This window comes from Corythoichthys intestinalis, chromosome 11 (assembly GCF_030265065.1).
Source record: "Corythoichthys intestinalis isolate RoL2023-P3 chromosome 11, ASM3026506v1, whole genome shotgun sequence".
Taxonomy (NCBI): Eukaryota; Metazoa; Chordata; class Actinopteri; order Syngnathiformes; family Syngnathidae; genus Corythoichthys; species Corythoichthys intestinalis.
Genome location: NC_080405.1, coordinates 52,179,131 through 52,197,014, shown reverse-complemented (window position 1 = coordinate 52,197,014; position 17,884 = coordinate 52,179,131). Strand labels below are relative to the sequence as shown.

Here is a 17,884-nt window from a genome sequence, read left to right as displayed (position 1 = left end):
TTCAGTATTGTTTTTCCTCCAAAAAAGAGAACCTGTGTTTCTACCAAAAAGTTCTATTGGATTTGAGCCCCATTGTGTTACTGATAGTAGCCTTTGTTACTGTGGTCCCAGCTCTCTGTAAATCATTCACTAGGTCTCCCCGTGTGGTTCTGGGATTTTTGCACCCCGTTCTTGTTATCATTTTGACTCCATGGGATGAGGAGGGAGTTGAAAGTCCGTGTTGCCCAACGACAGCCCCAAAACGTCACTGCTCTAGAGGAGATCTGCATGGAGGAATGGGCCAAAATACCAGCAACAGTGTGTGAAAAGCTTGTGAAGAGGTACAGAAAACGTTTGGCCTCCGTTATTGCCAACAAAGGGTACATAACAAAGTAGTGAGATGAACTTTTGGTATTGACCAAATACTTATTTTCCAACATGATTTGCAAATAAATTCTTTAAAAATCAAACAACGTGATTTTCTGTTGTTTTTTTTCCACATTCTGTCTCTGATGGTTGAGGTTTATCCATGTTGACAATTACAGGCCTCTCTAATATTTTCAAGTGGGAGAACTTACACAGTTAGTGGTTGACTAAATACTTATTTGCCCCACTGTATATAACCATAGCGATTTATTGTCACACCCTACGTCCTCAGTTTGCAGTTCCTGAGGTTTGGCGATTTTGTGCGAGTGGTGTCACGGTGGCTGCTTTTGGCTCAGACGCCGCGACGGCCAACACGCATTTACACACACATAGACGGAGGTTGTGTCCACATATCCAGTGTCTTTGTATTAAATCTTGGAAGGACATGACCCTTTAGGAAAATATTGGCCCTCAGGACGCGCACACACGGTCACTCTGAACAGTCAGGATTCATGTTTGCAGGCGTGTAAACAACTGCTTGACATATATTCAATTTCAGTATTGTGTGCGTGTGTTCTTTGCCTCTGTCGCTGATGATTCCTCAATTGCTTCCGTCTTTTCCATGTGTTTATTTGTTAGAGAAGATGGGTGTTTGGATTATTGTATCGTGCTTTCCTGCCTTTTGTTTATCATGTTCATATTTTGCTTTGTTGGAAAGCACTTTGAGGACCTCTCAGGTTTTTTTTGTAAAGGACTATATAAATAGAGTTCTTCAAAAGGTATTTTATGCCATTGAGAACAAAATATGAATATTGACATTGTTATCAAGTAAAAAAAAAAAGTCATTATAATCATAATCATTGTATTTTTGTGTGTGTCTGATAATCTCTCAACGTCTCAACGTTCTCAAATCAGAAACTAGATCCCGTTGAGTCCGTGCTGAGCCCGCAGAGACAAAAAAATAAAAAAATATTTATGAAACAGGCGGCGATGAGGGAAAGGTTTACCTGGCTGTCGCGGCAACAACAGCATCATCTCTCAGTTACTTATGTGTAAATAAATTGTTACTTTGCTATCAAAAGCTATATTTGTCTTGTTGTTTATGTTATTTTATAAAAGGAAAACATTATTCAGATGTTTGGGATGTAACTAAAGCAAAAATAGCTGTGTTAAAGTCAGTTATGTTTGAAATGTATGCTTTCACAAAAAGCTCAATTTCTGTTTTTTCATCAGAAATAGGAAAATTGCTCAAACTAAGCTATTTTCTAATACTGATTTCTAAAGAATGGAAAAAGATTAGGGCTGTCAAAATTATCGCATTAACGGGCGGTAATTAATTTTTTAAATTAATCACGTTAAAATATTTGACGCAATTAACGCACATGCCCCGCTCAAACAGATTAAAATGACAGTACAGTGTAATGCCCGCTTGTTACCTGTTTTTTGGTATTTGGCGCCCTCTGCTGGCGCTTGAGTCCAACTGATTTTATGGGTTAGTACCATGAGTGAGCATGGTTTAATTATTGACATCAACAATGGCGAGCTACTAGTTTATTTTTTGATTGAAAATTTTACAAATTTTAATAAAACGAAAACATTCAGAGGGGTTTTAATATAAAATTTCTATAACTTGTACTAAACATTTATCTTTTAAGATCTACAAGTCTTTCTATCCTTGGATCGCTTTAAGAGAATGTTAATAATGTTAATGCCATCTTGTTGATTTATTGTTATAATAAACAAATACAGTACTTATGTACCGTATGTTGAATGTATATATCCGTCTTGTGTCCTATCTTTCCATTCCAACAATAATTTACAGAAAAATATGACATATTTTATAGATGGTTTGAATTGCGATTAATTACGATTATTTTTAAGCTGTAATTAACTCGATTAAAATTTTTAATCGTTTGACAGCCCTATAATAAACTAATACAGTACTTATGTACCGTATGTTGAATGTATATATCCGTCTTGTGTCCTATCTTTCCATTCCAACAATAATTTACAGAAAAATATGGCATATTTTATAGATGGTTTGAATTGCGATTAATTACGATTAGTTAATTTTTAAGCTGTAATTAACTCGATTAAAAATGTTAATCGTTTGACAGCCCTAAAAAAGATATGAACTAAATTTTCCTGCTGAAAGAAGAGAGTCTAATCTTTCTTTTGGTGGGTTCCATGTTTATATAGCAATAGAACAGAATTTTCTGTAGGCCTTGCAAAATCAGTCAAAATCCAGTAAAACGGCCGGGAGCGAAGGGCCATGCTCCGGTGAAAATGGCTGGGAGTGAATGAGTTAACTGCGAAAAACGAGGGATCACTGTATTGGGTTACAATCACTTACAATGATTTGATTGATTGTGCTTAAAATGTATGTAATTCAGCGTCTGTTTCTCTGTGATTCTAGATGATTCCGGAGCTGGAACAGCCAACTCAGATGATGTTCCAGAGCTGGCCGGGAAGCTGGGTAATAAATAAATTCATTTGTATATTTAATCCTATCATAGTGGGGATGCTTTGTACTTTTTCATGCACTGAGCAATTCCCGCTGTTCCAACTATGAAACATTCCAAAGGCTCTTTCGATTGCGGCAAAAACTCAAAACTGTGCTAAAGTTAAAACCTGAGGTCAAAGGTCACTCTAACATGTCGAACTCAAAAATGCTTCCTTTTTCAAGCTGTTTTGATTAGATCATCTGCTAAACGCCATGGACAGGTACCGGCGAGTAGCTACTTCTTTGTCTAATTTGTATTCTGTGCTGATTGGCGTTGACCTGAATAAGGTCAACCGGGGTCAAACGCCCAAAATATATTTGCGGCAAACCTCATCGAGTCGTACGTCAAATCAAAGGCCGCGACGAACGCTTTCAAGTCTCGTGATTATTTAGCCCGCGCGCTTTCGTATGATGACGCGATGTTCGGAAAACACGTTTTATTCCTGACCTCACCGTGAACCTCCCTCTCCATCTGCTCCCTGCTCACCTCCCCTTTGATTTAATTTGTGTTCTGCCGCATCAATCTGTGACTCGCTGTGTTTTATTTGCATCTCAATGGCTCGGAGCTCCTTTCGCGTGTTTTCCCTTTTGGATTTATGTTCAAACACGCAGCTCCTCCACCTCCTCCCGTCTGGGGAAGATCGTTTCGGGCCGTCCGGTAGCAAGCCGACGGGGACAAAAGGGGCTAGACTTGAAAGCCTTTTCGGGAATGTTTGTTGTGCGATCCCGCCCAGTGGAGAGCCATTTATAAGAACGTGTCACATAACTCTTTCCGCCTGCTTGTTTACACGGCGCTGCAATAACAAGACGTTTTCATGTGTAGCTGCTGGGGGCTGCTAAAAAAAAAAAAATATATATATATAGAATTCTTGACCTTTCTTAACTGCCTGTACTAGTTATGTCCCAGGTCGGAAGCAGGTTGCCAAAAATCGGGTTTTTAAAAATGTAAAAATATTAACTCATTGACTGCTATTGTTGGGGATGTCCAATCCGTTTTTGACCTGTCAAATTTGATTGGACGCAAATCACTGTCAATGGCAATGATCCATGATCACTAGATGCCAGCATTCTCGGTTCATATCAATTTAACATACAGTATATTGGTGTGAATAGCAGTGAAGGAGTTAAGGTCAGTTTTTTCAGTAACACGTTATTGTAATCTGATTACTTTCTTTCTGTAACGAGCAATCTAACACGTTCATTTTTCCAAACCAGTAATCTGATTAAAGTTAGTTTCCTCCTCATAATGTATGTAGAAAGAAAAATATTGTAGTCATGTAAGAGGAGCATTTTGAATAGAAAATGTTAAAAAGGTACCCACTATGTGTTCGTTTCCAGGGTAACCGCTCATAGTTACTTCCTGTTTTGGTCTAGAGTCACACGCGCGAAGTGTTGAAATGTCTTGAATTGGAATTTGGTAACGTTTGTATTTAAAGATGTCCCGATCGATCGGGTCCGATCACGTCATTTTCAAAGTATCGGAATCGGCAAAAAAATATCGGACATGCCTTTTTTTAATATATATATATATTATTTTATTTATTTATTTTTTTTTTTATTAAATCGTTTTCTAATTGTTTTTAACGTTACAGACAAAATGTTTTACATTCATCAGAGTCTTTAGTTGTGGCTTAAAGTAGGGCTATCAAATCGTTATCACCAATCGTTTATCGCGTAAACGGCGGTAATTAATTTTTTTTCAATTAATCACGTTAAAATATTTAATGCAATTAACACATGCACTGCACGACCCACTCACGCATTGTCGCGTTCAATCTATAATGGCGCCGTTTTACCTATATATAGAGATAAGAGGCATCGTAAAATGAGTTGATAGAATTTTGGCAGTCTTTGGAACCTCTTTTTAATTAGCTAAAGCCTTAAAATCCCTCTCTCAACAATTAGAAATATCGTGGGAAGCAATGTGGGGAAGAACGGTAGTTATGTTACTGTTATGTTACAGCAGACACTGTTTTTCCATCTGTGTGATTTAGACAAAGATCAGATCACTTACTATGTTACTTCCCAAAGCAGAGAAGATATATCAATTGGTGCCACGACGCACAGTCATGGTTGCACTTCCCATCATGCATTTGGGCAGAACCGTTAAATGGCTACGGTATAGTTTACTGAAAGCTCAACAAATACACTAGATGGCAATATTTAGTCACAATATACAAGGTCACATTTATCCTTTAACAATTACAAGTCTTTCTATCTTGAGGATTTATTCTCATAATAAACAAATACAGTACTTATGTACTGTATGTTGAATATATATATTCGTCCGAGTTTTATTCTTTTTTTTTTCTTAATGCATTGCCAAAATGTAAATAATCGGGGAAATTTATCGGGAATGATTGGAATTGAATCGGGAGAGGAATCTTCCATTAATGATTGCATGTTGTCCAGGCCCTGAGAAAGCAAAACAGCCCCAAATCATGATGCTCCCTCCACCGTGCTTCACGGTGGGGATGAGCTGTTGATTTTTGTTCCATTTTTCTTCCACACATGAGGTTGTGTGTTACTCCGAAACAATTCATCTTGGTTTAATCAGTCCTCAAAATATTTTGTCAAAACTTCTATGGAGTGTCCAAATGCCGTTTTGCGAACATTAAATGAGCAACAATGTTTTTTTTAAGACAGCAGTGGCTTCCCATTAACACCATTCCTGGCCATGGTTTTACATATAGTTGATGTGTGCACAGAGATATTGGACTGTGCCAGGGATTTCTGTAAGTCTTTAGCAGACACTTTAGGGTTCTTTTTTACCTCTCTTCGTATTCTGCGCTGAACTCTTGGCGTTATCTTTGGTGGACGGCCACTCCTTGGGAGAGAAGCAACAGTGCCAAACTCTCTCCATTTGTAGACAACTTCTCTGACTGTCGACTGATGAACATCCAGACTTTTAGAGATGGTTTTGTATCCTTTCCCAGCTTTATTCAAATCAATTGATCGCAGCTCTTCAGACTGCTCTTTTGACTGAGCCATGGTGCACATCAGACAATGCTTCTCGTAAAAAAAAAATCTTACTAGGTGTGTGTTTTATAGTGGGCAGGGCAGCTTTAAACCACTCATCAGTGATTGGGCACACACCTGACTTAAATTGTTTGGTAAAAAAATCTTCTTAGGCAGAGGGTTCACTTATTTTTTCCCTTTCTGTCATTGTTTGCATACTATCCTCATTAAAATATGAAAACCTATAAATGTTTGGGTGGTTTTAGTTAAAGCAGACACTGTTTTTCCATCTGTGTGATTTAGACAAAGATCAGATCACTTTTGATGGTGATTTTATGCAGAAATGTGAGAAATTCCAAAAGGTTCAGATACTTTTTCATACCACTGTATATTCTAAAACCCTTTTCACCAATTTTTTTCAAATATAAAACATTTGTCTGAAAACACATTTATTTGTCAAATGATTTATGAACAACATGTCACCTCCCACAGTGCGTCCTCGCTTCACTCAGCCCGCCAAGATGAGGAAGCGCGTCATCGCGCGGCCGGTGGGCAGCTCGGTGCGCCTCAAGTGCGCTGCCAGCGGTAACCCTCGGCCCGACATCGTGTGGTTCAAAGACGGACGTCCGCTGGCACGCGGCGACGACAGCGGCGGTGAAGAGGAGGGAAAGAAGAAGTGGACTCTGAGTTTGAAGAGCCTCGCGCCGGAGCATAGCGGAAAATACACGTGTCGCGTGTCCAACCGAGCGGGGCACATCAACGCTACCTACAAAGTGGAAGTCATACGTGAGTCCAGTGCCACAGAAAACATTGCAAAAAATAAACAATGTCTATTTTTGCATTAAAAAAATACAGTGGTACCTAAAATAGGTAAAAATACGTTACAATGTTTTTATTACTGAGGCACCGATACTCAGTATCTACGGGGAGGGGGGGCCGATGGTGATAAAAGGTGGTATTGGTATCGGCAAGTACCAACAAACAGGGCGCCGATACCATTTACCATCTGGAAACACTGAACGCAGCCTTTTTTCTCCTGACACTCACTACCCTCTGTGTTGTGTGGTCACACGTGATTACTTTGCATGCCATGCCAATAGACCTGCTTCAGGCCAATAGTTGCTCTTAACCAATGCCGGGGTAGCTTTTTCATATGGAGGAAAAACAAACTAGGAGTAGGAGAAGAAAATGTCGACGGTTTCGGAATATTTCAGCGTCGAATACAATGGCTGGGGATGGACCGCAGCAACAAACCCTGGGCAGTGGGACGGGAAGAGTGAAGCAGCAAGACTTCTTTTTTACTTGACTTGATTAATATGACGTGTTCTGTCCTAACTAAACGTGAAGTTGTTCAGCTTGACAGACAGCAAACAAGACAATTGTGGTTTTTTAAAGCTTTTAACGTCCTTCACTTTTAACAATTTGTAAAGCTAACATACATATGAACACTTATGTTCAAAACGACACGCAATAAAACACTTGACACAAAACAGTTAGTGCTCAAACGTCCATCTAGTCTGATCAATATGTAAATTTAGTACGGTAGATTAAATTAACCTAATTTGCCTAACAAAAGTCAGCTAGCTTAAATGCTAAGAATTCTAACGTATTTACAATTCTCATAGCAAATCGCTCACACATAACTCCACAAACTGTTGCTGTAAACTTAATTAAAAATGCATACAAAAACATATATTAGCTGAAACAACTTACAGCCTTAAGTGGGCCAAACCGGAGCACAGCAACCCTTAAATCACGTCAAAGTTCTGGATCTGCTTCTCAGTCATACAAGATGACAGTCCAGCCAGACCCAATGCTGCCAATAGAGGGCAGTGTATTCTCCATCATTAAACAAAATACAATACTTTTGGATAGTTATTTTGGGGTACTTAACTCATTTCAGTGTCCCAAAGACGTATTTATACGTCTTTTACGTTTTTTTTCCCACAAGAGACATCTCTGGGTTCTGATTCAAATTGGCTCCAAAGCACAAAACTGAAAATCCATTTTAAAGCAATAAAACTGGCCACTGGAGGGTAGTAGCGCATTTGGTAAGACCCGCAACCCGATACAACGGAACGAACGGCCGGGCCGCACGGGCGGGGCGCCGGCGGAAGACGACTGAATGGACATCCAGGATGCCAGGCGGCGGACGACCGAGCAGAACAACCGGGAGGGCGCCCGGGATGCCAGGCGCTGGATGACCGAGCAGAACAACCGGGACCACCAGTGCAGCGGACGATGCCGTTGAGTCCGTGCTGCTCGCTGAACAGAGCCCGCGCCGCCGTGATCAGCCGGTCACATCCCCCACTCCCTCCAGTGTCCCGCACGGAAACGCGCACGGCCAAACCAGTTCCCCCCCGTAACACAAGTTCCCCAGGCGAACTCTGCCACGAGGCAGTGGTCCCCACAAAAGAAAGACTTTAAAAAATCCATCTTTATGAGACAGGCGGCGATGAGGGAAAAGTTTGGAATGGAATGGAATTTTATTGTCATCATCATCGGTATCATTGACAATCAATGACAATTACAAAATGTGATATGATTTGCCCGAAGGAACTGAAGAAGAAGACAAAGGCGGACGAGATGAGGCATATGCTTATCAGTTTCCCGTCCCCCATACAACTAAAGACTCACATTCAGGCATGGAACATACATCAAAACTGTACAATAACACAATCAACAATCTGAGTTTAGTAACTTAGCGTCCAGTCAAGCAGCTCAATTAATTTCAGGGCGTACAAGGTTATGGCTTAGTCATGTCCCTGACATTTTTGCATCTGTTTGCTGTGGAACATTTTGTTGTGGCTATGTGTGTTGCAAAAGGGATTATGTGTTATCACAACTGGTGTGAGTAGCGGCAACAATTGGCGCACACAAAGGTCACTGTAACAGTTTCATCAGACATGCTGTACATATTTTATCCCAAGATTAATGTCTCCACAACGAAAACATGCTTATTATTTGTTTTATACAGTATCTTTTCCATATACTAGACATTTGAATCAGGAGCTCAGTAGACACAGCAGATAATTATGTTTTTACAATTGGGGATTAGGAGCTCAATTGTAATACATTCCAGGAGATTGTCAATCATAACTGCAACACCCCCTCCCCCCTTAGATGCCCGATTCATTCGTGTCATGTTATGTCCGTGCAAATTAAAGTCAGAGTCTTTGTTATCTTTAGTAGATATTCCTTAGTGTGTTCGAGATTCTTGTAAAGACTCCTGCCGTTGATAAGTTTCAGCTTACCGTCCACATCCACGAGTTGTTATACTGGTCCGCTGTGTAGTATTTACAGATATCCAGCTATTATAGTTAGCTGGTCAAAACTCGTGCTAGCCTTTATCTTCATATCTTGCGTCTTGACAAGGATCCTGCAATCCGAGACCCAGGTGTTGGCTATTTTCCCAGCTTTCTTGAGTTTCGGCAATTTCGGCATTTCGGCGAGTCAAGTTGTCATTCAAAAAATTCTTCGACCCTTTCAGGTGGCGGCGCTGGTTAAGCAGGGCAGTCTTGGTCTTGTGGTCTGCCAGCTTCATGAGCACCGTCGCCGGTCCTCTCCCCCCAGATGGGAGCAGAAGGCAGCAATGGATGTCTAGCGGTTCCATGTTTATTCCATACTCTTTCAGTTTAGCAATTGCCAGTTGCGTGACTGTGTCCCCTGGGCTAGGCGTCAGTTGTAATCCAGAAATGATGAGCTTATCTGCACGTCGCCACTGGTCGAGATCGTCAGCCAAAATTGCCAGCCTCTTGATGCGAACATCTCTCTCCTCGACCGCCTGTTTGAGTTTCTCGTTTTCAGCGCGAAGTAACTGGAGCTCTCTGACGATTTCTTGATTCTGGTTTTGAATCAAGCCAGTCATGGAAACCTCCAACTTCTGTATGGAGGATTTTATTTCATCCAAGTCTCCAGGTTTCAGATTCTTTGGAGCCATACTGGGAGTCGAATTTGCTGGCCCTGAGCGCTTATCGGTTAAGATAAGAGAGTGCTTCAGGAGCTCAGAGTACGTTTGTACGCGGTGAAGGCTGAACAGCGAATTTAACAGCGAGTTTAATCCGGCTGTCGCAGCCACAACAATGTCATCTGTCAGTTAGTTATGTGTAAATAAATGGTTACTTTGCGATCAAAAGCTCTATTTGTCTTGTTGTTTGTTATTTTGTAAAAGTAAAACATTCAGATGTTTGGGATGTAACTAAAGCAAAAAATAGCTGTGTTAAAGTCAAAGGTATGTTTGAAATGTAAGCTTTCACAAAAAGCTCAATTTCTCTGTTTTTTTTTTCATCAGAAATTGGAAAATTGCTCAAACTAAGCTATTTTCTAATGCTGATTTCTAAAGAATGGAAAAAGATATGAACTTTTTTCTTGCTGAAAGAAGAGAGTCTTTCTTTTGGTGGGTTCCATGTTTATATAGCAATAGAACAGAATTTTCTATGGGCCTTGCAAAATCAGTCAAAATCCAGTAAAACGGCCGGGAGTGAAGGGGGTTGAACCGGTGAAAATGGCTGGGTGAAAATGGCTGGGAGTGAATGAGTTAATTGTAGTATTGTGAAAACATTAGTCTTAAAAATTGAATATCCCTGCGGTTTGTTGTCAAGTGTGCAGTGTGTACTGTTTTCTTGTCAAATTTAGTAGGTGCGGCTTATAGTCGGGTGCGGTTTATCGTGTTACAGTTTTAAATGTTAATTTATGGTTGATTGATTTCCCCACACGTGTATTGACAGAACGCACAAACTCCAAGCCCATCCTGACGGGAACACACCCGGTCAACACGACGGTGGACTACGGCGGCAGCACGTCCTTCCAGTGTAAAGTGCGCAGCGACGTCAAGCCGGTGATTCAGTGGCTCAAGCGGGTGGAGGCCGGCGAAGAGAACAAATTCAACTCCACGCTTGAAGTATGGGCTCAGATTTCGTTCACCATCAATGAAAATTAGGGTTGGGAATCTCTGGCATGAAGCTGATTTGATATGTATCTAGATACACAGGTTACGATTCGATTAAAAAACAATGACACGTCCGTCACGATCGAAATGCATGATGGGAAGTTGAGGCAGGGGTGAAAGTGGGCCAGAACGGTCAGGAACGCAGTTCCAGTGTAAGATTCAGGGCGGGAATGCTGTTCCGGTACACAGTGCTTTGATTCCGAAAATATGACAGCAATTGTCAAAACTATGTTATGTTAAGCTATGTAAAATTAAAAAAAAAAAAAAAAAAAAAAATGCTAAGCTGCCACACATGCATTTCAGTTCCAAGAAGAAAACAATCCACCAACATCAGATTTACATTTCCTTTTCCACCAATACAGTGCCTTGCAAAAGTATTCGGCCCCCTTGAACCTTGCAACCTTTCGCCACATTTCAGGCTTCAAACAAAGATATAAAATTTTAATTTTTTGTCAAGAATCAACAACAAGTAGGACACAACCGTGAAGTGGAACAAAATGTATTGGATAATTTAAACTTTTTTAACAAATAAAAAACTGAAAAGTGGGGCGTGCAATATTATTCGGCCCCCTTGCGTTAATACTTTGTAGCGCCACCTTTTGCTCCAATTACAGCTGCAAGTCGCTCGGGGTATGTTTCTATCAGTTTTGCACATCGAGAGACTGACATTCTTGCCCATTCTTCCTTGCAAAACAGCTCGAGCTCAGTGAGGTTGGATGGAGAGTGTTTGTGAACAGCAGTCTTCAGCTCTTTCCACAGATTCTCGATTGGATTCAGGTCTGGACTTTGACTTGGCCATTCTAACACCTGGATACGTTTATTTTTTAACCATTCCATTGTAGATTTGGCTTTATGTTTTGGATCATTGTCCTGTTGGAATATAAATCTCCGTCCCAGTCTCAGGTCTTGTGCAGATACCAACAGGTTTTCTTCCAGAATGTTCCTGTATTTGGCTGCATCCATCTTCCCGTCAATTTTAATCTTCCCTGTCCCTGCTGAAGAAAAGCAGGCCCAAACCATGATGCTGCCACCACCATGTTTGACAGTGGGGATGGTGTGTTCAGGGTGATGAGCTGTGTTGCTTTTACGCCAAACATATGGTTTTGCATTGTGGCCAAAAAGTTCAATTTTGGTTTCATCTGACCAGAGCACCTTCTTCCACATGTTTGGTGTGTCTCCCAGGTGGCTTGTGGCAAACTTTAAACGAGACTTTTTATGGATATCTTTGAGAAATGGCTTTCTTCTTGCCACTCTTCCATAAAGGCCAGATTTGTGCAGTGTACGACTGATTGTTGTCCTATGGACAGACTCTCCCACCTCAGCTGTAGATCTCTGCAGTTCATCCAGAGTGATCATGGGCCTCTTGGCTGCATCTCTGATCAGTTTTCTCCTTGTTTGAGAAGAAAGTTTGGAAGGACGGCCGGGTCTTGGTAGATTTGCAGTGGTCTGATGCTCCTTCCATTTCAATATGATGGCTTGCACAGTGCTCCTTGAGATGTTTAAAGCTTGGGAAATCTTTTTGTATCCAAATCCGGCTTTAAACTTCTCCACAACAGTATCTCGGACCTGCCTGGTGTATTCCTTGGTTTTCATAATGCTCTCTGCACTTTAAACAGAACCCTGAGACTATAACAGAGCAGGTGCATTTATATGGAGACTTGTTTACACACAGGTGGATTCTATTTATCATCATCGGTCATTTAGGACAACATTGGATCATTCAGAGATCCTCACTGAACTTCTGGAGTGAGTTTGCTGCACTGAAAATAAAGGGGCCGAATAATATTGCACGCCCCACTTTTCAGTTTTTTATTTGTTAAAAAAGTTTAAATTATCCAATAAATGTTGTTTCACTTCACGATTGTGTCCCACTTGTTGTTGATTCTTGACAAAAAAATTAAATTTCATATCTTTATGTTTGAAGCCTGAAATGTGGCGAAAGGTTGCAAGATTCAAGGGGGCCGAATACTTTTGCAAGGCACTGTATGTCATTTGTACTTATTTTTCTGAATGTATGTTACTTATATCTTTAGTAGGGTTGTTCCGATCATGTTTTTTTTGCTCCCGATCTGATCCCGATTGTTTTAGTTTGAGTATCTGCCGATCCCGATATTTCCCGATCCGATTGCTTTTTTTTTTTTGCTCCCGATTCAATTCCAATCATTCCCGATAATTTTTCCCGATCATATACATTTTGGCAATGCATTAAGAAAAAAATGAATAAAACTCGAATATATACATTCAACATACAGTACATAAGTACTGTATTTGTTTATTATGGCAATAAATCCTCAAGATGGCATTTACATTATTAACATTCTTTCTGTGAGAGGGATCCACGGATAGAAAGACTTGTAATTCTTAAAGGATAAATGTGACTTTGTATATTGTGACTAAATATTGCCATCTAGTGTATTTGTTGAGCTTTCAGGAAATGATACTGTAGCCATTTAACTGTTCTGCCCAAATGCATGATGGGAAGTGCAACCGTGACTGTGCGTAGTGGCACCAATTGATATATCTTCTCTGCGTTGGGAAGTAACAGTGTGTTAAGGAAAAGATCAACCACTACCATTCATCCCCACATTGCTTCCCACGATATTTCTAATTGTTGCGAGAAGGATTTTGAGGCTTTAGCCAATTAAAAAGAGGCTCCAAAGACTGCCAAAATTCTCTCTACTCATTTTATGCTGCCTGTTAGCATTATATATAGGTAAAACGGCGCCATTATAGATTGAACGTGTCAATGCGTGAGTGGGTCGTGCAGCGCATGCGTTAATTGCATTAATTATTTTAATGTGATTAATTTTTTAAAAATGAATTACCGCCGTTTACGCGATAAATTTGATAGCCCTACTTTAAGCCAAAACTAGACTCTGGATGAATGTAAGACATTTTGTCTGTAACGTTAAATACAATTAGAAAACGGTTTATTTAAAGAATATATATATTAAAAAAAGGCATGTACGATATTTTTTTGCCGATTCCGATACTTTGAAAATGACGTGATCGGACCCGATCGATCGGGACATCGTTAGTATTAATACATGTGTCTGTGCTCAATTAGAATATGTGTTGTGTTAGTAAAAGAAGAAGCACCCTTTAACAGCAATAGGATCACTGCCAGTCCCTCACAGTCCAAATGGATTCTATTGCTGTCAAAATTAGCGAAAGAGTTCATTTTAATGGTCATTGTGTGTTGTCACTCAGGTGGGGGACCACCGTTATGTGGTCCTGCCCACTGGGGACGTTTGGTCGCGGCCCGACGGCTCGTACCTCAACAAGCTTCTGATCACTCGTGCCAAAAAGGAGGATGCCGGCATGTACATCTGCTTGGGCGCCAACACCATGGGATACAGCTTCAGGAGTGCCTACCTCACTGTCCTTCCAGGTGCCAACACCAACCTTTTTTCTCATTTGTTTTTCCTAATCCTATCTAAATGTGAGTCTCAAGAACCAATGCTTGAAAAGACCTTGGAACTCAGCCATTATGGGTAAAATTTGCCTGTTTCCAGTGTTGGGAAAGTTCATTTTCTACATGAACTAGTTCAAATTGCAGTTCACAAATTTTAAAATGAACTGTTCAGTTCATAGTTCATAATTCAAAATTTTGAACTGAAGTTCATGGTTCCAAAAAATGAACTTTTGTAGTTCAGTTCTTTTTGTTCGTCAAAAATTGTTGCAACCTATTATTTACTGTATTTATTTCCAAAGCTTATAGAAAATAATCTTAGTTCATTTCCTACCTGAATATTTGACCACCGATGCTGAAGAGTCTCCCACAATATACTGCAGAACTAGGTTGTCTACTTGCGGCTGGGAGAGACAGAAAACGGGGCCACTCTGGTATGCTGTTAGCGGTATTTGGGTGGCAGAGGTACTGCTCTGGCCAACCGTTCCCGTCTCTTTTTTTAATCGCACATGCTCGCAGTCGCAGATACCTAGCAAGGCTTGTCGCATGCTTTATTTCGATGTGCCGTTTAAGGTTGGCTAAAGACGTTACCGACGTACGGACGGTCTTCTTCAATCCAGGTGGACAAAGTTTACAAGTAAACGTTATATTTTTGCCATCCGGGTCGGTACTGACTTTTTCGTAAAACTCTTTTAAATGCTGGTACTGTGTAGAAAGTTGCTCTGAGCGGGCCGGGTTTCGAGAGCTGCCGGCTTCTGTGTCCATGCTGCTGTTGTTATGATGACGTATTTGCTTAAACAATACGGCCGTGACAGGCAGCTTGGGTTGCCAGGTTGGATAATGTTCCGCTATTAAGGTAAAAAAATTTATTGGGTGTTTTTAGCCTATGGCTTTATTTGCAGTTTTGTCAGTAAGGCTCTAAATGTGATGAACTCATGAACGAAGTTATGAGCACCGCTCACAACCGCTAGAATGAGCGCGTTCACAGTAACGTTCATAAGACAGAAATATGATGCGTTCAATTCACGTTCGCCCAAAATATGAACGTGTTCATGAACGATCGTTCATTGAACGCGTTCATGCACAACACTGCCTGTTTCACTTAAAAACCGTCTATAGACCCTACTCACGTGACGTCACAGCCACGCCCCCGCGCCATGTTGTCCGTATACTCGTCATGTTAATGCATTAGCGCTTCGTAAATTCCTCCTATTATGGCGTGTTTTTCTGCTCGTTAACATTAATAATCAAAATGGTGAAGTCGTGTGTGGCGGTCGGTCGCAAAAACAGAGAAGATAGACGGAGAGACTTGAAGTTTTCCCGTATTCCGAGAGACCCGGAGAGGAGAGCAACATGGGCTGCTGCAATTCGACGAGAAAACTGGGCTCCAAACGACTACCACAGATTATGTAGTAGTCATTTTATATCTGGTAAGATGCATTTAATATATATTTAGAGGGTTTTGGGCTGACAACCACAATTAAGATCATTGCTAGGCTAATCGCCGACAACATACACTCAGACGTTGTGAATGAACTACCTGAAAATATATAATTATAAGGGGATAATCAGACAGTTGTCATACAATTAATTTACAATTTCACTATTGAGGTCAAAAGCCAAAAAATAAATTCAACTAGGGACAATCTGGAGTAGTGCTATCGCACTTCATATTTATTACATATTATATACGTATGTAGTGAGAGTGCTATCGCTAAACCATATAAACATTAAAAGCCCTAGCTCTATTGACAAATGACATGAAATACATTAGACTTGACAGTGGATGTTAGCAAGAACAAAAGATTTTGAATTGAAAATTTCATAACTCACCTTCCGAGCACAAGATTCCTGCCGAATTTTCGTGTACGAGGACCTGTTTCACCCAACCAGCAACGTAGCATTTATAAGCCTCCAAGGCAAGGCAAGGCAAGGCAAATTTATTTATATAGCACAATTCAACACAAGGCAATTCAAAGTGCTTTACATCACATGAAAACCATAAAAATCACATTTAAATCAACACAACGTAAAAACCAAGACAAAAGATCGCATTTAATCACAGAATAAAAATAAATAAATAAAAATAAAACAAAAATAGAAATAAAGCAAAAACTACTACTAATAATAATCATTGAAATCAGCAATGGAGATAAGCACAAGAGGAATAGAAGGCAGGTAGATTGAAATATATAGACAGTTATGGATATGCAGTGCTAAACAAAAGCGTTTTTAGCCCTGATTTAAATGAGCTAACGGTTTGAGCATACTTCAGACCTTCGGGTAACTTGTTCCAGAGGTGAGGAGCATAATAACTAAATGCTGCCTCACCCTGCTTGGTTCTTGTTCTTGGAACATGCAGAAGACCCGTTCCAGACGACCTTAAGGGTCTAGATGTCTCATAGGAATCTAACAAGTCAAGCATGTATTTTGGTCCAAGGCCATTAAGTGTTTTGTAGACGAGCAGTAGTATTTTATAGTCTATCCTTTGACTCACTGGAAGCCAGTGTAGCGATTTCAAAACCGGTGTAATGTGGTCCAGCTTCCTTGTATTTGTGAGGACTCTGGCTGCAGCATTCTGTACTAGCTGCAGCTTCCTGACTGATTTTTTTATCAAGACCTGTAAATATACCGTTGCAGTAGTCCAATCTGCTGAAAACGAATGCATGCATAAGTTTTTCCATGTCTTGTTGAGTCAGAAGCCCCTTAATTCTGGTTATATTTTTTAGGTGGTAATAAGCGGATTTAGTGACGGACTTTAGATGGCTATCAAATTTTAGGTCTGAGTCAATAATTACGCCAAGGTTTCTGACTTGATTTGTAGCTGTAAGTGACATTGTGCTAAGTTGGCTGCTTATCTTTGACCTTTCCTTTTTTGGCCCAAAAATGATCACCTCTGTTTTCTCCACATTTAACTGGAGAAAATTCTGGCACATCCATTCATTGATTTGATGAATGCATTTACTCAGGGAGACTAAGGGACTATAATCATGTGGGGACTTAGAAATGTACAGTTGTGTGTCATCTGCATAGGCGTGATATGATATGTCATACTGTTCCATTATCTGAGCTAACGGAAGCATATAGATGTTAAATAAGAGTGGTCCAAGAATTGACCCTTGAGGGACTCCACACGTGAATTTGGTTCGTTCTGACTGATAATTTCCGATTGACACAAAGAAATCCCTATCATGTAAATAGGATGTGAACCACTGAAGAATAGTGTCAGTAAGCCCTACCCACTGTTCCAATCTGCTGAGTAGTATGTTGTGATCAACCGTGTCAAATGCGGCGCTGAGATCCAATAGTAGCAGAACAGATGATTTGCCTGCATCGGTATTCCGACGAATATCATTTAGGACTTTGATAAGCACGGTCTCGGTGCTGTGTTGTGGCCGAAATCCAGACTGAAATGAGTCAAAAAGATTGTTTTGGATCATAAAAGTCTGGATCTGTTCAAACACAACCCTTTCGATAATTTTCCCCAGGAATGTCAGATTTGATATTGGCCTGTAATTACTAATGGTTGAGGCATCCAGATTAGGTTTTTTTTAGGAGAGGTTTTATTACTGCAGTTTTTAAAGTCTGAGGAAACTCTCCTGTTTGGAGGGAAGTATTTATAATCTGAAGTATGTCTGGGGCTATGCAATGAAAAACAGTTTTGAAAAAGTTTGAAGGAAGGATGTCAAGGCAGCATGTTGTGGGCTTTAGTTTCGAC

General features: G+C 40.3%; 1 protein-coding gene across 1 annotated transcript in view; it reads left to right on the top strand.

Moving 5' to 3' along the window:
* Positions 1-17,884, top strand: part of fgfrl1a (fibroblast growth factor receptor like 1a) — a 109,683-nt gene that overhangs the window by 89,158 nt on the left and 2,641 nt on the right. Inside the window, exons 4-7 of the mRNA XM_057850399.1 lie at positions 2,762-2,821; positions 6,299-6,592; positions 10,534-10,706; positions 13,965-14,145. Of these exons, the coding sequence (XP_057706382.1) occupies positions 2,762-2,821; positions 6,299-6,592; positions 10,534-10,706; positions 13,965-14,145 (708 nt within the window). The remainder of the gene's footprint in view (positions 1-2,761; positions 2,822-6,298; positions 6,593-10,533; positions 10,707-13,964; positions 14,146-17,884) is intronic.